Source organism: Macaca mulatta, chromosome 15 (assembly GCF_049350105.2).
Source record: "Macaca mulatta isolate MMU2019108-1 chromosome 15, T2T-MMU8v2.0, whole genome shotgun sequence".
Taxonomy (NCBI): Eukaryota; Metazoa; Chordata; class Mammalia; order Primates; family Cercopithecidae; genus Macaca; species Macaca mulatta.
In genome coordinates, this window is record NC_133420.1 from 61,047,681 (window position 1) to 61,071,037 (window position 23,357).

The 23,357-nt window shown below is 44.1% G+C and overlaps 1 protein-coding gene across 4 annotated transcripts in view; it reads right to left on the reverse strand.

Moving 5' to 3' along the window:
- CCDC180 (coiled-coil domain containing 180) overlaps positions 1 to 23,357 on the reverse strand; it is a 68,589-nt gene that overhangs the window by 26,553 nt on the left and 18,679 nt on the right. For 3 of the 4 annotated variants that reach the window (XR_013404670.1, XR_013404671.1, XM_028835047.2), the window contains exons 13-21: positions 22,480 to 22,602; positions 21,191 to 21,364; positions 19,714 to 19,829; positions 18,226 to 18,352; positions 16,167 to 16,206; positions 15,560 to 16,038; positions 6,665 to 6,891; positions 2,710 to 2,885; positions 911 to 1,091 (exon numbers count right to left, since the gene is read on the reverse strand). Coding sequence is in view for 2 of the 4 variants with exons in the window: in XM_028835047.2 (XP_028690880.2) it covers positions 911 to 1,091; positions 2,710 to 2,885; positions 6,665 to 6,891; positions 15,560 to 16,038; positions 16,167 to 16,206; positions 18,226 to 18,352; positions 19,714 to 19,829; positions 21,191 to 21,364; positions 22,480 to 22,602 (1,643 nt within the window). In the remaining 2 variants the exon portion in view is untranslated. Of the gene's footprint in view, positions 1 to 910; positions 1,092 to 1,499; positions 1,752 to 2,709; positions 2,886 to 6,664; positions 6,892 to 15,559; positions 16,039 to 16,166; positions 16,207 to 18,225; positions 18,353 to 19,713; positions 19,830 to 21,190; positions 21,365 to 22,479; positions 22,603 to 23,357 lie in introns of those variants that run through there. The other variant, XM_077965681.1, reaches the window with a different exon arrangement.

Below are 23,357 nucleotides of genomic sequence, written 5' to 3' on the forward strand. Positions count from 1 at the left end.
GTTTGAGGGGCATGAGAGGGAAGGGTGGTGGCCTGGGCCTGAAAGGAGGACATCCTGGGAGTCTATTTGGGCTCCACAAGCTGTGCCCAGCTGCCCAGCTTCTCTGGGTAGCAAAGGGGGCAGTAGAAGGAAGTTCAAAATTCCAGTGTCTGTAGGACACACTCTGGGTGTGCTGGATCAGAGGGCATCCTTCTCTCTCTGACCCTTGCAATCAAATTGGTGAAAGAATCCCAGAAGATGCTACTGGATCTTTGTCTCTGCTCCAGTGGGCTGTGTCTGGCCCCCAGCAAGGTGGCTCCTGCACCCATGATCCCCTAAAAGAGTGCCCTGAGAGTGTCCTCTTTACAACCAAGTCCACCAGAACCAGCTGTCCCTCATGTGCCTGATGGCTGCGTAGACACTTGCCAGTCTCCTCCCTGGGACCTGCCTGAGGCCTCCATCTCATATCCCAAATGGCCTCTCTGGAGCCCCTTGCTCTGCCCTGAGCACACTCCTACACTGAGCTGAGCCAGTGCTCTTTCAGTGATTGTGGAACGCAACCCTCTCCCATCTTTCTCCATTCAGGGCTCTTCTGAGTTCATATTCAATGCTGCCTCCTGCAGGAAGCCCTCCCTGATTTTTCCTGAGGGAAAGTGGTCTTCCCCACCACTGATATTTCATAGTACTTGGTTTGCACCCTTGCATGCTGCCTGTGTGTATTCTTTGCTCTCTGGCTGCTCACTCCCTGCCCTCCCACACAATATTCCACACAGAGTTTGACTTGACTCTCTTGAAGAGTTTAACTCGAAAGAAGGCTCTGGAGGTGCCTTCTGCTCTTGTGTCTACAGGGAGTGGGGCTCCTTTGAAAGGACCAGCCAAACTGAGATTCCAGAGCCACATGACTGGGGTGGAGACTCCCAGGAGCCCTTACTTTTGGCTTCTGGTGGCATTCAAGAAGATGTGCTCCATGTCATAGATCTTGAGGCGGAAGTTTTTGCTCCTCACATTTTGCTCTTCTTGGAACTGGCAGAACATCAGCCGCTCCTTCTTCAGCGTCTCGGTCACCCCAGCACAGTGGCTGTCCAACCGCTCTTGATGAAGTAAGAGCTCCGCTGAAAAAGCATTAAGAGAGCTGGGGTCCCTGGGACCCGACTTACCTCAGCATGTTGCTTTCCTGGAACAAGGCCCGTCTGCTGCCTCTCCCAGGCCAGCTGCAGAACAGGAATGATTCAGGTCAAGGCCCCTTGTCCTGCCCCTGTTGCCTTCATCAGGGCTTGGGCTGGAGACGAGGCCTGGCCATGAGCAGGGAGCTCCTGTTGGTGGAGACACCCTGCCCGGAGCAGAGGGAACACAGCCAGGAAGATGGAGAGTCTGGGGAGCAGCTGAGTAGCAGGCAGGATGGGCAGGGGGTGCTGGGGAGGGCTGAGATCTAGGTGAGAGGGTCTGGGGGAGGGTAACAACAAGTACAGCACTGAGCAGTCTGGGTTTGCTCCTTAACATCAGCAGATCCTTATGTCCAGTGAGCCTGAATTCCAACTGTCTTCCAAGGTGGAGTGGCAAGAACAAGGACTGGGCTTCCAGGGATCCATCATAGGCCTTTAGGTGAGCAGAGAGTCCCTAGAGCCCCCAACCCTGACCACCTCCCATCTGACCCCACTATCATCTGAAGTGGTGGAAGTGCTGTGGTCCCAGCTCTGCCAAAATGACTGGTGAGATGCTAGGACTTCGCTTCTCTCGCCTTGTTTTCCACACTGTGTATTGGCTCAGGTGGCCTGGGAACGAAAGGGAGCCAGCCTTCAGGGAGCTTCTACTCAGTGCATGTAGAATCCTTTTTATTCCTCAGTGCATTTAGCACACACATTTTCCAGATGAGAACAATGAGGTTCCAAATGCCACACAAGTTGCCTGAGCCCGCAAGCACTGGGATTCAAGGCCAGTTGTCAGCTTGCACAACTCCTTCCCCGCTCCAGGAATAGGAGTTTGTGTGGGTTAGTGACGGGGCTCTCTGATAGCTCTAAAGGGCTTTGAAGGAGCTGGGGTATCATTTGGGTGAAAAACCAACAGTCATTGAAGAATCCTACTGAAAACATCCCCCCCGCTCCCCGCCACATTAACAGAGCCCACCACGTAGGTGTGAAATGCATGTATTTTTAAGTATGATAAATGATAAAGTAGAAATAATGGCTATCACTTTTGGAGGCTGTATCTTGTACCAGGTGCTCATGATTCCTTACTATACCATTTAAAAAGGGTTTATTACCACCTCCTTAACGCCTCCATCAACCCCTTCTGCAGGTGAGAGAGGGATCAGAGAGGTCAGGTAACCTGTACAGGGTCGCACAGTCACAGGAGTTGAAACTGAGAGCTCTAATTCCTGAGCTATGGGCTTGCCTCTAGAATACCCACTATGCAGGTGTGTATCTGACAGGTGTATGAGGAGATCTGGCATTCAAGAGCTAAAACAGTACAACACTCTTTGTTTTCAACTCTAACAGCCTCTTGGAAAAAAATGGAAATGAGAAAAAAATCTCGCAGGAGGATTCTGAGTACCACCTTTTTCTGCAAGCCTCGGAGATGTGAACCCTCGTGCGCATCTTCCATGGTGTGATGAGAACATGCTAAACGTTGCATGGTACAAACTGGGACAGCTAATGGACATGGAGCCACAGTGGAGCAGACATTGAAGGAGGGGCTGGGGGCAGGGCAGACATTCCCAGGCAGTATCTGTACCTGCCCTGACGTTGTGGATGTCTTTTTCAATCTGCTGGGCTCTTGGCTGGTGCAGGTGCAGATGCAGCTCCAGTTCTGAATCCAGCTCATTGACTTTGGTGGCCACGGTGACCCGGGTGTTGAGGGAACACTGGTCAAACCACTTCTCGAGGTGCTCGAAGAAGCCAGCTCGAAGTCTGAGGGAGAGACCAGCCAGGGTCAGCCCTGCCAGCAATCATGTCCTATGAGAGGTCTTTCCATATGGAGCCCAAAGGGCTTCCCCGCTTCACTCCTTTCCCTCATTTCATTTCCCAGCTACATTGCATTTCATTGTGCGAATGGACCATTACTCGTTTAACCATACCACTGCTGGAGGACATTACGTATGTCAGATGTAGAAGTGTTTCTTTGGATAAATGACCTTGAACTGTAGTTGCTAAATCAAAGGTTAAAACACATTTGTGGTTTTGGCAGATATGGCCAAACTGTTTCCACTAGAAGTCAACTTGTATTCTCATCAGCGATGTTCCTATTTCTCCACAGTCTCAGAGTGTATTGTCAGATGTCTAAGTTTGACAATTTTGTCATATTATGATTGAGACTGAGCATATTTTCATGTGTTTAAGATTATTTAGGCTGGGCACTGTGGCTCATGCTTATGATCCCAGCACTTTGGGAGACTGAAGCAGGAGGATTGCTTGAACCTAGGAGTTAGAGACCAGTCTGGGCAACATGGTGAGACCCCATCTCTACAAAATATTTACAAAATTAGCTGGTCATGGTGACATGCGCCTATGGTCCCATCTACTCAGGAGGTTAAGGCTGCAGTGAGTCATGCCACTGAACTCCAGCCTAGGTGACAGAGTGAGACCCTGCCTCAAAAAAACCCAAGAGTATTTAGTTTCTCTTTCTGTGTACTGTCCATGAATGTCTTTTGCCCAATTCTCTGTTGTGAATAGCGGTTCTTTTTTACAAATCAATTTCTAGGGGCTCCTCATATACTGGGGACATGAGGGTCATTGACTTTGATGTGAGTTGCAAATGTTGCTTCTCAGCTTATCATTTCTTCCTTTTTAAAATTTATGATGCTTTTTTGGCCATGTATTGTTAAGATGTCAGTTTCCAAAAACTGACCTATAGATTCAATGCAATAACAAGAAACAACATTGCAGCAGACGTCTTATGGAAACTTGAGCTAATTTAAAAAATTATGTAGAAATACAAAGGGCCAAGAATAATGGAGGGAGAAGACTAAAGTCGGAGGACTTACACTATCAGATTTAATTAAGACTTAGTGTAAAGCTGTAGTAATCAAGCAGCGTGAAGTCATTGGATAGGCACACAGAGAACTAGAAAAGACACGTGGCAGAGCAGTGGGGGAGAGGAGAGTCTCTTCATTAAATGACCCAGGATCAACTGGTTATCTATATGGGAAAGAAATGAATCTTGACCCCTATTTCACACCATAAACAAAAATCAGTTCAAGGTGGATTTTAGATGTTAATATGGAAGTTGAAAACAATCACATTTTAAATATGTAACATTGGAGAACATCTCCATGTCCTTGGGGGTAAGACACAAAGTAAATTAACCTTAATTAAAAAATTGATGAATTTGACCTTATTAGAAATAAGAACTTCTGTTCATCAAAAGATATAACTTGAAAGAGAGTAAAAAAGGCAAGTGCAGAGAGGGGATGAATATTTGCCATTTATTTATCTGACAGAGCCTTATGTAGAATATATAATTTAATTTTTTTTTGAGATGGAGTCTCACTCTGTCTCCCAGTCTGGAGTGTAGCAGCACTCTCTCGGTTCACTGTAACCTCCGCCTCCCAGCTTCAGGCGATTCTCCTGCCTCAGTCTCCTGAGTAGCTGGAATTACAGGCGTACACCACCACGCCTGGCTATAGAATACATAATTAATTCCCATAAATTAATAAGAAAAAAGACAGAAAATCGACCAGAAAAATAATAGGCAAAAGATTTTGCTAGGCATTTCACAAAAAGATAACCAAATGGCCCAACGAGTATTTTAAAAAGAATACAATATCATACTCATCAGGAGAATACATACTAAAACCACAATGAAACGCCACTATAACCATACCAGAATGGCTAAGATAAAAACCACTAACAATGCCACTGAGGTTGTGGAGCAGTTGAAGTTCTCATATGCTGTTGTAAGCTGTAAAACTATTAAAAACCACTTTTGAAAACTCCTTGGTAATATCTTTTGGCCGTATCTCCTACAGATGGATATGGACACACACTCTGTGAGTCAGCAGTTCCACTCTTAGTTCTATATGTAACAGAAACGTATACATATATTCACCAGAAGACTTGTACAAGAGTGTTCGGAGCAACATTATTGGTATATTGGAAAGACCAAATGTGTATCGGTAAAATGGATTAATAAAATGGATTATATTTTTTTATAATGGGACACTATACAGAAATAAAAACTGAACTCTAGCCACATTCAATTATATATGTCTCATAAACATAATAAAAGAGTGAGTTCTGTATGACTTAATTTAGATAAAGTTAAAAAATAAGCAAAATGAACTCAGAAGTTATAATATTTGTTATCTTTGGGGAAGACAGAGCGGTGGCTTGGGATGGGTATACAAAGTGGGTTCCTGGAGGGTTGGTAATTGTTCTATTTCTTGTGGGCTTTGGGTGTCAACTGTGTCATATTTGGGCAATTCATTGAGCTATACACTTATGACTTTCATACTTTCATGAAGGCATGTTATCCTTCAGTATGCAAACCCAATCAGTCGGACAGATAATTCTTTTCTGGTTAGTCATAAGGCCAGATAGCATAGTGGTTGGTGCAAGATTCTGGAGTTACAGGGTCTGTCTGGATTCATATCTTGGATCAAACTGCTTTCTGTCATGGAGATCTAGGCCAAATGACTAACTCTCGGAGCCTCAGTTTCTTCAACTGTAAAATGGAGTTAATTATGGTACCTCTCTCACATTTATTAAGGGGATTAAATACACTCGGTAAATAATAGCTCCTGTGATAGTCCTTGCTGACCTTTGTCCTATCTGCTATGGAGAGGGCAGATGATGGCCTCTGGTAGATTGAGAGGGATGATGTTTGAGTCAAGAGACATTTCCAAGGTGAGATGCCGCTGAGGTGTAGGAGAAAAAGCCCAAAGGCCTGATTGTACTCCTTTCATTCCTTATCTCCAGCCTCCTGCCCATGTTACATATGGGAGGTGAACGAACCAGGAGATCTCTAGCTGATGAGTCCTCCTACGACATTGTAGAGGCAGGAGGACAATGAGAATGCCATCCAAAAGGCAAACACAAATGTCCACATTTGATCCAAACTCAAACACAAAGGCCCAGAAACTTGGGAGTTAGGGGAAGTAAATTCCCCTGGGTGGGAATTTACTTGGGGTTATGGGTCATTTCTCTATTCTTCATTTTTCTTATATTTTCTGCAATGAAACTCTTTGGTAATATCTTTTGGCCATGTCTTCTAGCAATGGACATGGATATACTCTATGAGTGAACAGTTCCATTCTTATATTTTGCACATATTGAGTACAAAATGCCATACATGAGATATTTATATTTATGGTGTATATCTGTAGAATTAAAATAGAAAAAGAAAAGAAACCTTACGATTACAGATGTACCAGGAAATAGAACCCAAAAGTATCTGGCAGGGAAAACACTGTATCTTATGTTCAAGGCCCAAGCCAGCAGACAGCCTCCTGAGGTGGGTGCAGGGGGTCACTCTCACAGAAGATATCTGTGACTGCAAACAATTCCTGGATTTTGCCATTTTTTAATTGTGTTTCTCACCCCTACCTTCCTTCAGTTACCTATATTTTTTCCTTATCCAACTGATACCAGTCCAATCCTTTTCTTTTCTTTCTTTTTTTTTTTTTTTAACATTTCACCTTGTTAACAAAACTCAGAACAACAGGATGAGAATAAAGTATTTTTTTACTCACTGTTTCTTAATTTCTAAAATTAGTCTCGATGGAATTGTCACTTGTTCTATGAACTTGGCACTGGAAGTGTCGCTGATGAACATGGCTGAGAAGGTGGAATGGGACTTCCTGCAATGCTCTTCTTCTTCCAGGGGTACGAAGACAAAATACGTGTTTCCACTGGAGATTGTGAAGGACTCCATGTCCTCATAGTATATCTCCTCCAGATCCTCTTCCTTGTCTTCTTCCTAAGCAGGTAACAAGACTAAAGTTGACTTGATATCATCAAACGGACTTGGGAATGCCAACCATAGGTTCCTTGATATCAGAGGTTGTAAACCAAATTTTGGGCCAAGATTATGGCTGAATCTTGCCTAGGTTCCACACCCCTGCAACACACAGCGCTTTTAAAATTGGGAAGTTCTACATAAAAATCTAGGTTTTAAAATATCAGAAAATATGTCAATTCTGAACCTGCATTCCCACATGGCATCTTTAGTTGGAGTTGAGTAATATCTGATGCACAGTCTTCATCATTTGTCATTATTTTACACTTGGTCTCCAGCCCTCTTTTCTATTACATGCCTGTAGGAATGTGAGTTTGGGATTCCTGCTCAAAAAGAAGTCTACGATACCAATTTTTCCACAACAATATAGGACATGATTCTTCTGCAATTCTATGATTATGAAATTCAAGTTATTGTTCTGTGATTTTGAATGTGTTTTGAGGACAAGATTTACTTTATGAGAGTTACTTCCCTGCACTCAAAGGAGAGCTCTGTCTGCCAGCTTGGATATGGAGCTTTTGAGAATAGGAAGAGAGAAGAAATAAACAGACCAAGGTGAAGCAAGAGAGTCTAAGTTGATCTATTCAATAAGGAGGAATTGAGAAGGAGAGAGAATCAGCAAGGGATAAGGAAAGCCAAACAGTTGAAGAGTGACTTTAGAGTAGGTTGCAGGGAAATGAGGAGAGGAAAGTGAATTTTAGAAAGCATTGCTATGGCTGGATGCAGTGGCTTACACTGGTACTCCCAGCACTTTGGGAGGCTGAGGCGGCAGATCATTTGAGGTGATGAGTTTGAGACCAGCCTGGGCAACATGGTGAAACCCTGTCTCTACTAAAAATACAAAAATTAGAGGTTGATTCCAAGATGGCCGAATAGGAAGAGCTCCGGTCTGCAGCTCCCAGCATGATCGATGCAGAAGATGGGTGATTTCTGCATTTCCAACTGAGATACCTGGTTCATCTCAGTGGGAGTGGTCAGAAAGTGGGTGCAGCCCACAGAGGGCGAGCCAAAGCAGGGCGGGGCATCACCTCACCTGGGAAGCACAAGGGGTCAGGGGATTTCCCTTTCTTAGCCAAGGGAAGCGGTGACAGACTGTACCAGGAAAATCAGGACACTGCCACTTAAACACTGAGCTTTTCAAACGGTCTTAGCAAATGGCACACCAGGAGAATATATCCCACGCCTGGCTCAGCAGGTCCCACACCCATGGAGCCTTGCTCACTGCTAGTCCAAAATCAAACTGTGAGGCGGAAAGCCTGACTGGGTGGGGGGACGTCTGCCATTGCTAACAATTGACTAGGTAAACAAAGCAGCCAGGAAGCTCAAACTGGGTGGAGCCCACCTCAGTTCAATGAGGCCTGCCTGCCTCTGTAGACTCCACCTCTGGGGGCAGGGCATAGCTGAACAAAAGGCAGCAAAAACTTCTGCAGACTTAAACGTCCCTGTCTGACAGCTCTGAAGAGACAAGTGGTTCTCCCAGCAAAGTGTTTGAGCTCTGAGAATGGACAGACCACCTCCTCAAGTGGGTCCCTGACCCCCATGTAGCCTAACTTGGAGACACCTCTCAGTAGGGGCTGACTGACACCTCATATAGCCAGGTACCCCTCTGAGATGAAGCTTCCAAAGCAAGGATCAGGCAGCAATATTTGCTGTTCTGTAATATTTGCTGTTCTGCAGCCTTCACTGGTGAAACCCAGGCAAACAGGGTCTGGAGTGGATCTCCAGCAAACTCCAACAGACCTGTAGCTGAGAGACCTGACTGTTAGAAGGAAAACTAACAAACAGAAAGGAATAGCATCAATATCAACAAAAAGGACATCCACACCAAAACCCCATCTGTAGGTCAGCATCATCAAAGACCAAAGGTAGATAAAAACCACAAAGATGGGGAGAAACCAGAGCAGAAAAGCTAAAAATTCTAAAAACCAGAGCACCTCTTCTTCTCCAAAGGATCACAGCTCCTTGCCAGCAACAGAACAAAGCAGGATGGAGAATGACTTTGATGAGTTGACAGAAGTAGGCTTCAGAAAGTCGGTAATAACAAACTTCTCTGAGCTAAAGGAGGATGTTCGAACCCATTGCAAGGAAGCTAAAAACCATGAAAAAAGATTAAATGAATGGCTAACTAGAATAAACAGTGTAAGGAAGACCTTAAATGACCTGATGGAGCTGAAAACCATGGCATGAGAACTATGTGATGCATGCACAAGCTTCAGTAGCTGATTCAATCAATGGAAGAAAGGGTATCAGTGATTGAAGATCAAATTAATAAAATAAAGTGAGAAGAGAAGTTTAGAGAAAAAGAGTAAAAAGAAACAAACAAAGCCTCCAAGAAATATGGGACTATGTGAAAAGACTAAATCTACGTTTGATTGGTGTACCTGAAAGTGACGGGGAGAATGGAACCAAGCTAGAAAACACTCTTCAGTATATTATCCAGGATAACTTCCCCAACCTAGCAAGGCAGGCCAGCATTCAAATTCAGGAAATACAGAGAACACCACAAAGATACTCCTCAAGAAGAACAACCCCAAGACACATAATTGTCAGATTCACTAAGGTTGAAACGAAGGAAAAAATACTAAGAGCAACCAGAGAGAAAGGTCAGGTTACCCACAATGGGAAGCCCATCAGACTAACAGCAGATCTCTTAGTAGAAACCCTGCAAGCCAGAGGAGAGTGGGGGCCAATATTCAACATTCTTAAAGAAAAGAATTTTCAACTCAGAATTTCATATCCAGCCAAACTAAGCTTCATAAGTGAAGGAGAAATAAAATCCTTTACAGACAGGCAAATGCTGAGAGATTTTGTCACCACCAGGCCTGCCTTACAAGAGCTCCTGAAGAAAGCACTAAACATGGAAAGGAAGAACCGGTACCAGCCACTGCAAAAACATGCCAAATTGTAAAGACCATTGATGCTAAGAAGAAACTGCATCAACTAAAGGGCAAAATAACCAGCTAACATCATAATGACAGGATCAAATTCACACATAACAATATTAACCTTAAATGTAAAGGGGCTAAATGCCCCAGTTAAAAGACACAGACTGGCAAATTGGATACAGTCAAGACTCATCAGTGTGCTGTATTCAGGAGATCCATCTCATGTGCAGAGACACACATAGGCTCAAAATAAAGGGATGGAGGAAGATCTTCCAAGCAAATGGAAAGCAATAAATAAATAAATAAATAAATAAATAAATAAATAAATAAAAGCAGGGGTTGCAATCCTAGTGTCTGATAAAACAGACTTTAAACCAACAAAGATCAAAAGAGACAAAGAAGGTCACTACATAATGGTAAAGGGATCAATTCAACAAGAAGAGCTAACTATCTTAAATATATATGCACCCAATACAGGAGCACCTAGATTCATAAAGCAAGTCCTGAGAGACCTACAAAGAGACTTAGACTCCCACACAATAATAATGGGAAACTTTAACACCCCACTGTCAATATTAGACAGATCAACGAGACAGAAAGTTAACAAGGATATCCAGGAATTGAAGGCTCTGCACCAAGCAGACCTAATAGACATCTACAGAACTCTTCACCCCAAATCAACAGAATATACATTCTTCTCAGCACCACATCACACTTATTCCAAAATCGACCACATCGTTGGAAGTAAAGCACTCCTCAGCAAATGTAAAAGAACAGAAATCACAACAAACTGTCTCTCAGACCACAGTACAATCAAATTAGAACTCAGGATTAAAAAACTCACTCAAAACCACACAACTACATGGAAACTGAACGACCTGCTCCTTAATGACTACCAGGTAAATAATGAAATGAAGGTAAAAATAAAGATGTCCTTTGAAACCAATGAGAACAAAGACACAATGTACCAGAATCTCTGGGACACATTTAAAGCAGTGTGTAGAGGGAAATTTATAGCACTAAATGCCCACAAGAGAAAGCAGGAAAGATCTAAAACCGACATCCTAACATCACAATTAAAAGAACTAGAGAAACAAGAATAAACAAATTCAAAAGCTAGCTGAAGGCAAGAAATAACTAAGATCAGAGCAGAACAGAAGGAGATAGAGACACCAAAAAACCCTTCAAAAAATCAATGAATCCAGAAGCTGGCTTTTTGAAAAAGATCAGCAAAATTGATAGACTGCTAGCAAGACTAATAAAGAAGAAAAGAGAGAAGAATCAAATAGACACAATTAAAAAAATGATAAAGGGGATATCATCACTGATCCCACAGAAATACAAACTACCATCAGAGAATACTATAAACACCTCTACGCAAATAAACTAGAAAATCTAGAAGAAATGGATAAATTCCTGGACACATACACCCTCCAAAGACTAAACCAGGAAGAAATGGAATCTCTGAATAGACCAATAATAGGCTCTGAAATGAAGGCAATAATTAATAGCCTACCAACCAAAAAAAGTCCAGGACCAGACGGATTCACAGCCAAATTCTACCAGAGGTACAAAGAGAAGCTGGTACCATTCCTTCTGAAACTATTCCAATCAATAGAAAAACAGGGAATCCTCCCTAACTCATTTTACGAGGCCAGCATCATCCTGACACCAAAGCCTGGCAGAGACATGACAAAAAAAGAGAATTTTAGACCAATATCCCTGATGAACATCGATGCAAAAATACTCAATAAAACACTGGCAAACCGAATCCAGCAGTACATCAAAAAGCTTATCCACCACAATCAAGTTGATTTCATCCCTGGATGCAAGGCTGGTTCAGCATACTCAAATCAATAAACGTAATCCATCACATAAACAGAACCAAAGACAAAAACCACAAGATTATCTCAATAGCTGCAGAAAAGGCCTTTGACAAAATTCAACAGCCCTTCATGCTAAAAACTCTCAATAAAATAGGTATTGATGGAACATATTTCAAAATAATAAGACCTATTTATGACAAACCCACAGCCAGTATCATACTTAAGGGCAAAAACTGGAAGCATTTCCTTTGAAAACTGGCACAAGACAGGGATGCCCTCTCTCACCACTCCTGTTCAACATAGTGTTGGAATTTCTGGCCAGGGCAATCAGGCAAGAGAAAGAAATAAAGGGTATTCAATTAGGAAAAGAGGAAGTCAAATTGTCCCTGTTTGCAGATGACATGATTGTACATTTAGAAAACCCCATCATCTCAGCCCAAAATCTCTTTAAGCTGAGAAGCAACTTCAGCAAAGTCTCACCGGGCGCGGTGGCTCAAGCCCGTAATCCCAGCACTTTGGGAGGCCGAGATGGGTGGATCACAAGGTCAGGAGATCGAGACCATCCTGGCTAACACGGTGAAACCCCGTCTCTACTAAAAAATACAAAAAACTAGCCAGGCGAGGTGGCGGTGCCTGTAGTCCCAGCTACTCGGGAGGCTGAGGCAGGAGAATGGCGGGAACCCGGGAGGCAGAGCTTGCAGTGAGCTGAGATCCAGCCACTGCACTCCAGCCTGGGGGACAGAGCGAGACTCCGTCTCAAAAAAAAAAAAAAAAAAAAAAAAAAAAAAATCAATGTGCAAAAATCACAAGCATTATACACCAATAACAGACAGAGAGCCAAATCATGAGTACACTCCCATTCACAATTGCTACATAGAGAATAAAATACCTAGGAATCCAGCTTACAAGGGATGTGAAGGACCTTTTCAAGGAGAACTACAAACCACTGCTCAATGAAATAAAAGAGGACACAAACAAATGGAAGAACATTCCATGCTCATAGATAGGAAGAATCAATATCATGAAAATGGCCATACTGCTCAATGTAATTTATAGATTCAATGACATCCCCATCAAGCTACCAATGACTTTCTTCACAGAACTGGAAAAAACTACTTTAAAGTTTACATGGAACCAAAAAAGAGCCTGCATTGCCAAGACAATCCTAAGCAAAAAGAATAAACTTGGAGGCATCACGCTACCTGACTTCAAACTATACTACAAGGCTACCGTAAACAAAACAGCATGGTTTTGGTTGTACCATGGTACTTGTACCAAAACAGAGATATAGACCAATGGAACAGAACAGAGGCCTCAGAAATAACACCATACATCTACAACCATCTGATCTTCAATAAACCTGACAAAAACAAGTAATGGGGAAAGGATCTCCTATTCAGTAAATGATGCTGGGAAAACTGGCTAGTCATATATAGAAAGCCGAAACTGGATCCCTTCCTTACACCTTATACAAAAATTAATTCAAGATGGATTAAAGACTTAAGTGTTAGACCTAAAACCATAAAAACCCTAGAAGAAAACCTAGGCAATATCATTCAGGACATAGGCATGGGCAAGGACTTCATGACTAAAACACCAAAAGTAATGGCAACCAAAGTCAAAATAGACAAATGGGATATAATTAAACTAAAGAGCTTCTGCACAGCAAAAGAAACTACCATCAGAGTGAACAGGCAACCCACAGAATAGGAGAAAATTTTTGCAACCTACCCATCTGGCAAAGAGCCAATATCCAGAATCTACAAAGAACTTAAACAAATTTACAAGAAAAAAATCAAACAACCCCATCAAAAAGTGGGCAAAGGATATGAACAGACACTTTTCAAAAGAAGAGATTTATGCAGCCGACAGACACATGAAAAAATGCTCATCATCACTGGTCGTCAGAGAAATGCAAATCAAAACCACAATGAGATACCATCTCACACCAGTTAGAATGGCGATCATTAAAAAGTTGGGAAACAACAGATGCTAGAGAGGATGTGGAGAAATAGGAATGCTTTTATACTGTTGGTGGGAGTGTAAATTAGTTCAACCATTGTGGAAGACAGTGTGGCGATTCCTCAGGGATCTAGAACTAGAAATACCATTTGACCCAGCAATACCATTATTGGGTATATACCATAAACCATAAACATCTCATGTTCATGGATAGGAAGAGTCAGTATCTTTAAAATGGCCATACTGCTCAGAGCAATTTACAGATTCAATGCTGTTCCTATCAAACTACTAATGACATTCTTCACAGAATCAGAAAATCTATTTTAAAATTTATATGCAACAAAGAAAGAGCCTGAATAGCAAAGGCAATCCTAAATAAAGAGAGCACAGCTGGAGGTATCATGTTACCTGACTTCAAACTATACTACAGGTCTACAGTAATCAAAACAGCATGATACAGGTACAAAAACAGACACACAGACCAATGGAGTAGAATGCCTCACACCTAAACCATCTGATCTTCAACAAAGCTGACAAAAACAAGCAATGAGGAAAGGACTACCCATTTAACAAATGGTGCTGGGATAACTGGGTAGCCATATGCAGAAGATTGAAACTGGACCCCTACCTTATACCACATACAAAAATCAACTCAAGATGGATTAAAGACTTAAATGTAAAGCTTAAAGCTATAAAAACCCTGGAAGATAAAATAAGAAATACCATTCTGGACATAGGACTTGGCAAAGATTTCATGATGAAGATGCCAAAAGCAATTGCAACAAAAACAAAAATTGACAAATGGACCTAATTAAACTAAAGAGCTTCTTCACAGCAAAAGAAACTATCAACAGAGTAAACAGACAACCTACAGAATGGGAGAAAATAATTGCAAACTATGCATCTGAAAAGGTCTAATATCCAGAATCTATAAAGAATTTAAATTAACAAGCAAAAACCAAACAACCCTATTCAAAAGTGGGCAAAGGACACAAACAGACACTTTTCAAAAGTAGACATATATGTGGCCAACCAGTATATGAAAAGGTGCTCAACATCACTAATCATTGGAGAATGTAAATCAAAACCACAATGAGATACCATCTCATAACAGTCAGAATGAATATTATTAAAAAGTCAAAAAACAACAGATGCTGGCAAGATTGCAGAGAAAAGGGTATGCTTATTCACTGCTGGTGGAAGTGTATTCCAGTGTGGCAATTTCTCCAAGAACTTAAAACAGAACTACCATTTGACCCCACAGTCCCATTATTGGGTATACACCCAGAGGAATGTAAATCATTCTACCATAAAGACACATGCATGCATATATATTCATTGCAGCACTATTCACAATAGCTAAGACATGGAATCAACCTAAATGCCCATTGACAATAGACTGGGTAAATAAAATGTGGTACATATAAACCATGGGATACTATGCAACCATAAAAAGAATGAGATCATGTCCTTTGCAACAACATGGATGGAGACAACATGGATGGAGCTGGAGGCCATTATCCTAAGCAAACTAACAAAGGAAAAGAAAACAAATACTGCATGTTCTCACTTTTAAGTGGGAGCTAAACAAAGAACACATGGATACTAGGAGGGGAACAACAGATACTGGGGCCTATTTGAGGGTAAAGGTGGGGAGCAGGGAGAGGATCAGAAAAAAAAAAAAAAAAACTATCGGGTACTATGCTTATTACCCTGCTGACAAAATTATCTGTAAATCAAACCCTCATGATACATAATTAACCTAAATAACAAACTTGCACATGTACCCCTGAACCTAAAATAAAATTTTTTAAAAGTATGAATATTTTTGTAATTCTCTTTCTGCACCTCTATGGAGACTGGGCCACTGAAGACCCCAGCTTACACTAGGGATAAACACAAAATGAGCATAGCAAACTTTCTCTATGCCCACGAATGAATCAGTTGCTGGCTTACCTCACCCACAGATAAACTCTCTTGCTCTTCCTGTGCCTCCTTCTCCTCCTTCTCTTCCTCCAGTTTATCTTCCTCCTCCTCCTCTTCCTCCAGTTTATCCTTCTCCTCCTCCTCTTCCTCCTTCTCATCTTCTTCCTGTGACTCCTCCTTCTCTTCTCCTTGACCCTTCACATTCTCCTCATTCAGGGATGGGTTTAAGGAGCTCTCTCTTTCAACCTGCATTTCTTCTAATCCCTGAATAGAGCCTTCTTTGGACTCATCCATCTCAGCATGCAGTGGAGATTTTTTCTGCTGCCCCAGCACCTCTTCAGTTATAAAGGACTCCATTTCTTGATCATTTTCTTCTTCCATCTCTTCTACTGATGTGGCAGCACTTGTCCCACTACTTATGCTTTCCTCACTTCTGCTCATGTCCTCTTTAGACCCTTGCTTCTTCCTCAGTTTCCTCATTCTCTTCTGGAAGGATTTTTCATGTGCTTCTGTTGATGATAAACACCAAAGCACAAGGAGAGACAATTTACTGATGCTGCCTGCATTGGGCCTCCCAACCCACAAACGCATAAAAGTGAAGTCTGGGAGAATAAGACTTGAACTGAAAAAGTGTTACCTGGTTGCCTGAATTTGAAAATGACTTCTCCAGCCAAGTTCTATAGGAAAAAACCACAAGTCACTGAAGGACCTGCACTGCCTTTCCTCAGAGTGCCACTGTTTTTTTTTTTGTTTTGTTTTGTTTTTTTTTTTTTTTGAGAGGAGTCTTGCACGGGAGTGCAGTGGCCCGATCTTGGCTCACTGCAAGCTCCGCCTCCCAGGTTCACACCATTCTCCCGCCTCAGCCTCCCCAGTAGCTGGGACTATAGGCATCCGCCACCATGCCTCGCTAATTTTTTGTATTTTTAGTAGAGATGGGGTTTCACCGTGTTAACCAGGATAGTCTTGATCTCCTGACTTCATGATCCGCCCACCTTGGCCTCCCAAAGTGCTGGGATTACAGGCATGAGCCACGGCGCCCGGCCCAGAGTGCCACTTTTAAGTGCATCTCTTTTAAGTAGAAGTACTCATCCCTCCCCTTTGATATCTGATGCAGGCCTTGACCAACTTAGTTCCCTGGGATAACTGGGTTGTTCTCAATCCAGGGAACCAGTTTTTCTTAATTCCAAGAAGGCTAGCAAACCCTTATAGCACACAATGGGTAGACATGGAATAAAAGCTCATTATGATATATTTTTTGGCAGTGATCTGGAGCAAAAGGCAAGAAAAATATAAACTGAGGGATGCAAACGAAGGGCAGAAATCTGCTGCATTCTGTGCTAAATGGAACAGATACAATGGGCATGATTTACATGATCTTGAGAGCCCCCTTGTAAGCCCTGCAAATTTCCTGTTTCACAGGCTCTGGGTGAAGTTTTGGATATTCTGTGTTATGGATAACAGTGTAGGCTGTGGAGTTTGCAGGTCTGGATTTGATTCCTGGCTTCTGACAAGCTAAGTGATCTTGGGCAGGTCCTCTAAACCCTATGGGGCTTATTGTTATCCTCCATGAAATGGAGATCATAATAGTGCCTCTACCTTTAACCCAGGTGACCCAAATGATATCAAAGGGCAGGCAATGAGCTCACCATCCTATAGCTTGAGCTTTCCCTTCAACCTAGGTGGCAGAGGGAGCATCTAGTAGCAATCTAAACAGGAATCTCTTCTGGGAGGAGAGATTCTCAGGGAAGCAGCCAGGTGTCCTGTATACATGGGAAACCTTTGGCCAGGTTCAGTGCCAACCACAAGCATTTCCATTCAGGCCAGGCAGGACTATGGCTGGTGTGCGGGAAAAGAGCCAAGCACTGGGGGATTCAAACCAGGGAATCCCAGGTATTCATGCATTTACCCAGAGAGCATTTATTGTGTCTGAATTATGTGCAAGATCCTTGTGCTAATGGCAATCAAAGTTGAATAAAAATTAAGGCATACTTGCCCTTTAAGAAATACATTATAGTTGGGTGCTCCAGACTCCTGTATTCGACAGCAACCAAGCAAAAAATAGTTCAGAGCCCTGAGAGGTGGCAGGGGCTGAGCAAGGTGAGATGAAGGGTCAGGTGGAATGAGTGGGAGCCTTTCTCTTGGTAGTGAACTGGAGGTATGGGTGGGTTTGGGATATATGGAGACAGAGGGGCCCCAGCAGAGGGAGCATCATGAGGAAGGGCAGCAGGTAGGGGGCACATGCCAGAAAAGGGATGAGTCTGCTGGACCAGGGAGAGTCAAGGTGGAAAGCAGAGAGAGTGGGGCCTTTGTGGTTATCTAGGGACTGTAAGTTGGATCTGGTGGGGGCTGCACAGTTGGGGAGGGATTTTACAGGAGAGTAGGTGGGTCAAAGCTATATTTTAGGAGAATTATGTGGCAGTGGTAGGTATGATAAATGGAATTCCAAGCACCATATAAATTAACCTTTTCATTATAAGTCCATTCAGGCTTGAGCTCTGATTTCTGAACCCCTCAGCCTCTTTCATACTGAGAAAGAGATGGTCTCTTTAGAGATTTTCAGCTTCTTTCTTCTTGCACTGATTTGAACTCTGCAGGGTTAGGGATGGCTTTCAAAGTCTAGGCAGATCATAACAAGAAGTCAGCCTCTCCCTTAGTTTCTTCATGAGTGAATGGGTGTATCATTGCCCTCTCCATACCTGCTCAAATATTTCACGCACAAAGAAGTATTGGCTGAGGTTGGAGCTGTAGGAGTTGAGTTCTTTCAGTATGATTGCTGGGTACTCCATCACTTCCTTTGTCAGGAGGGTGTGAAAATATTCATACCTGGGAGGGAGGTAGGTAAGACAGGAGACCCCAGCCAGGGACCACACCCATGACCCCAAGGAGATGGGCTGCAATCTGGCACATAGCTCTGTGTAGAGCTGCTGTGTGGCTGCTCTTTTCTAGCAGCAGTCCTTGGCTATGCTATTTTTCTGATCATACAAGAAATACACACTTTTTGTAAAAAGTTTGGAAAACACATACAAGAGACTTTTCTGCTTGTAACATGAGCTCCCTTTCCCTGTCCAGGTCCTAACCCTGTTTTTGGTCTTAACGCTGTCCTTGAACTTGATGATACCTACATTATTCCACCAAACTCCCAAATGCCCCAAGGTCCAGACTTCTGTTTCTCAGATAGGAGACCAAGGGCTCATGGGGTTACTTATTTGCCTAAAGTAATCAGAATTGCCTTCTGAATCTAAGTACTGCAATCAATTGGCAGTGTCATTCCATTTCTGTGAACAATCCTTATAGAATCAGTTGTACAAAGTCATAAGGATGGAAGAAAGTTCACAGAGAACAGCTTGCCATATTGAGAAATTGGAACCAATAGAAAACAGCTAATCAATTGAGGGATTGCTAAACCATTATGAAGTATCTACATTAATGAATGCTACATGACATTTAAAAATGGAAGTATATCTGTAGTTACAGAACAATTTGCATAGTATAATCCAACCTTTATTTTTAAAACACTATATATGTGTATATATTCATATATATAAATGTATATGTCCATAAAAAAGGAAAAGTGGGCAGGAATGAGGGGAAAAAAATCTCTATATGTTTGCAGTGGTTAACTTCTTTTTCCTCCTTTAACAAGAATGTACATGTTTAAATTTTTTTTTTTTTTTTTTTTTGAGACAGCATCTCACTCTGTCACCCAGGCTGAAGGGCAATGGCATGATCTCCACTCACTGCAACCTCCGTCTCCTGGGTTCAAGTGATTCTCCTGCCTCAGCCTCCCAAGTAGCTAGGATTACAGGCACCTGCCACCATGCCTGGCTAATTCTTGTATTTTTAGTAGAGGTGGGGTTTCACCATGTTGGCCAGGCTGGTCTTGAACTCCTGTCCTCAGGTGATCCACCCACATCTTTAAATTTTTAAAAGAAGGCCCCATGTTCTTGAACTGAAGCCACATTGCTTTGAAACCTCCCTCCACAAACTTTTAAAAATTTTCCCTGGAAGCTTCTTTATTGGCTGAGAGCAGAGCTGCAGAGGGCTACAATGCTTTCTAAGGTGAGAGGCACAATTTTCATCTTAAGCCTGCCAGTAGGCTCCTGGGCTCTTGGGCAGGCTGCCCTTGACCTTGAAGATGAATTTCTGACCATCCCCTCCTGCCTTTTGGAGTCTGGTTGGCCTACCTGGATTTCATGTTCTTCAGATAATCTTTGACCTTTTCCAGGTGAAACGCCAGTGTTTCTTTGTCGCTCTGCTGCCTCAGTTGGTCCAAGAGCCTATCAAGGTGGGCCTCCTGGACCTGGAAGCCACCCCCAAAACAAGAGAAGCAGACGTGACCTCCAGTGCTCACAGAGTGTAAGTGACCTGCAGGGACCCTGCTGCTAGAACTGAGGCCCAGGTGCCTCGGCAGATCCAGGACTCCCTTTCTACAAATGGGGCACCTAATCTGCCACCGCCCTCCCTCTCTCCACTATAGGCCTCTAGACTTTTTTCTGCCTGCAATGTTCTTCCCTGCCTACATCATACCCCCCGGGGGAGCCAGCTCAGATGGGACCCCCGGAGACAGGGCCCTCACACCCACCCACCTGGTCAGGCCTGCACTACACCTGCTCCTCGCTCTCCTTCTCACCAGTCGTGCTTGAAATCAGAAGCTGAGTTTGTCCCCCCACCTCCTGGACTGTGTGAGAGCAGGCAGAGCAGGGGCCAGCTGACCTCCTGTGCAGGCAGGAGATTGCCCCAGTTATAGAGCGTTGAAATGACTCCCAACATGTGCACAGTTTGCTATGTGACTGACACGTTTGTCTGTAATAACTTGGGGTGTCTTCCCCTTTTTCTTTCAGAATATGATGTCTTATCAGACCCCATATATGAGAACTTGGAGCTATTCCCCCCTTCACCTTGGGAATGTGATGTCGCCCTTATCAATCCCCCATATGTGAGTTACTGACGTTAACTACTGTACTTCAAAATACTCAAGAGTTTGACACTTCGAGAGCTTAGGCTGAGGCAGGTTTCACTCTGGCAGTGGCTTATTTGAACGAGAGAGAGCTCAGGCTGTGACAGGCACTGGGGCTATGAAGCCACGCCACCAGCACCGGCACTACCCTCTGGCTTCCAGGGACCTATGAGCCATCACAGATGTCCACTGTGTTAGCTTGCAAGCCAGTTTCTCCGGAGAAACGGCACATAGAAAGGCACACCTGAAGCTTTTATTAGACTTTACTTCCCATGGAAGCCTGCTTCCATCCTAATTGAACAACTAGACTTTAATAGCTTTGCAGCTTACAAAGTGCCTAATGTACCTGGTTTACTCCCTGCGGATGTATTCCTTTTGAGGTTGGTTCACGTTATTCTCCCCCTCTTTAAGCATTGTGAACCTATGAAAAAATTCTCTTTGAATGGCAATGAAGTGTGTGATTTCGTGATACCATCCTTTAATCATCTCCTTATTTGAACCATCTGACTGTCTCTCATGCAAACTCTTAGAGACATTTGGTTCCAGATTTCTGCTACTCCCATCTGATCCCATGACCAATGTAAGCCTTAATGTCCCCATCTGCCCAAATTTCATAGCTAAAGGTTCTCCATTTGGGTCAAGGAGCTGTTTGAGTTCATTGCTGTTTGTGGTGTGAAAAATGGAGCCCTGGGTGTGGGCCTCACCTGGCTCTCCAGGCTGTGCTTCTGCTGGTGCTGCTCCATCCTCTTCTCCAGCTCCAGCTCCTGCACCAACAGCTTGCTCTGGTGTGCCTCCCACAGTTGTACCGCCTCCTGGAAGTACCTGAAGAGGTTCGAACTCTGCCACTCTGTCTGATCTGCCAGGGTCTCGAAGGATTTCTGCAGTGGCAGAGCCCAGAGAAGGGACTTGAGGGCTGAAAGTCCCAGGGCCAGGAAGAGGGCCCACCTGTGGGGCTCCCTGTCTCTAATGACTGAACAGCATTGCCCAGACACCATCCCTCAAGGTCAACTTCTAGGCTACACTGGGGCTCTTGGTCCTCCCTCCCTGGGACAGTGTTTTGGGTCTGCCCAAGGCCCTGCCCTTAGTCTTGTTGACTCTCAAGTCCCATCTCTAGACATATCCTATGTTCCACAAAAGTCTCTGACAGGAAGAAGATGGAGTGTGGGCCATTCCTAAAAAACAGGCTGGGCACTCAGAAGGCCACAGCAACGCTGGCCTGGGCATCTTTCCTTCTCTGGAGTTCTCTTACTCATGGCATCTGGGCCAAACACCACACCTGCTGTGAAATCCTCACACACCACCCACCTTTTTAAAAAGGCATGTGTCTTACACCCTCATCTGGGCGAGGGCTGGGCAAGCTGCTGCCTGTAGACTAAATCTGGCCCTCTACCTGTTTTTGTTTGATCCTGTGAGCTACACACAGATATTTCAGTTTTAAAGTGGCTGGAAAATAATCAAAAGAAGATATTTAATGAGATGAAAATTACATACAATTCCAATTTCAGTGTCTGTCAATAAAGTTATTGGAACACAGTCATGTCATTTGTTTCTGCATTGCCTAGGGCTGCTTTTGTGTGGCACTGGTGGAGTTGACAAGGTGCGTCAGAGACCTGATGGCCCACAGAGCCTAAAATAGTCACCATCTGGCCGTTCACAGAAAACATGAGCCAACCCCGGTTCAAGATACCACGTGTCTTGGGCTGAGGGCTTATTGTGCCTCCACAGCCCTTCAGTACCCAGGGTCAGCAATGGCCGGGGAGCGCTCATGGCCTGGAGTTCTGCACAGCACCCATGTCAGTGGGTGGCTGGGAGGAGTCAGGTGGGTGAGCTTGCAGTGGCCAGCATAAGGGGGCTGCTCTGAGAGGGTCTGACAAGGGTGAGTGGACACACTAGGAACATGCAAGTTGGAGCTCTTGGGCTCTTCTTACAGCCAGCACCCCGTGGACCCCCAACCCCACCTCAGCTCCCCAGTGGAACAGTCCCCAGCACGCACGTCCAAGAGCTCCAGGTCCTCCTCCACCTTGCCCTGGAGTGCTCCCACCATCTGGAAGAAGAACTGGTTCACCAGGGTCTCTGCCTCCTCCTCAGTGAAGGCTTTCCAGTCCAGCAGCTGCTTCTGGAGTGTGTGGGACAAGGCAGAGCCTGGTTTAGGACTGAGGTCCCCACAGGCATCAACTCCATCCTACAGGCCTCAGTGTTGCTCAAGCCAGACCTGAGCTCCAGGTGAGGGCCGTGCACCCCATGAATTCTGTTCCCCTTAGGGTCTGGAGGGCTGGGTGCAAATTGGCTGGAGAGGCATGCAGGAGCTCTTGTGAGGCTCCCCAAGGGGGACCCTCAGCTCGAACACACTTCACAACAGTTAAGCTTTGGGGGTGGAGGTGTTGCTTACAATCTTACCAAGGAGGCAGGAAGGGACATTCTGACTCCATAGTTCCCCTATCCTAGAGAACAAGTCACAGTTGTGCTTGAGTTTGGGAGCGAGTTTACTGTCTCACTCTGTTATGCAGTGGGCAGGGTGGAGGGGAAAGTGGGGCCAGGCCTATATACGAAGGGGGCGCATTGCAATAACCCCCAGAACACAACCTCCATTCATAAACAACGCCCAGTGCTGTGCATGACATAGAGTCAAGTGTGAAGTCTGAGGTGATCTGAGAGTGCACACTTCACCTTACATGGGCTTCCTGGAGGAGGTGATGGGCTAAAACCTGAGAGATGGCAGGGATAGCTAGGGAGGGGATCTGGGCAGAAGGAACAGCTTCAGAATGCCCAGAGGCCAGTGAGCACCAGGCACTGGGGCTAGGAAGCCACTCCATTTTCTTCTGTGAGGAAGAAAAGCCTGGATGGAGGCTAAAGGGTGTGTGGGAGTGAGGT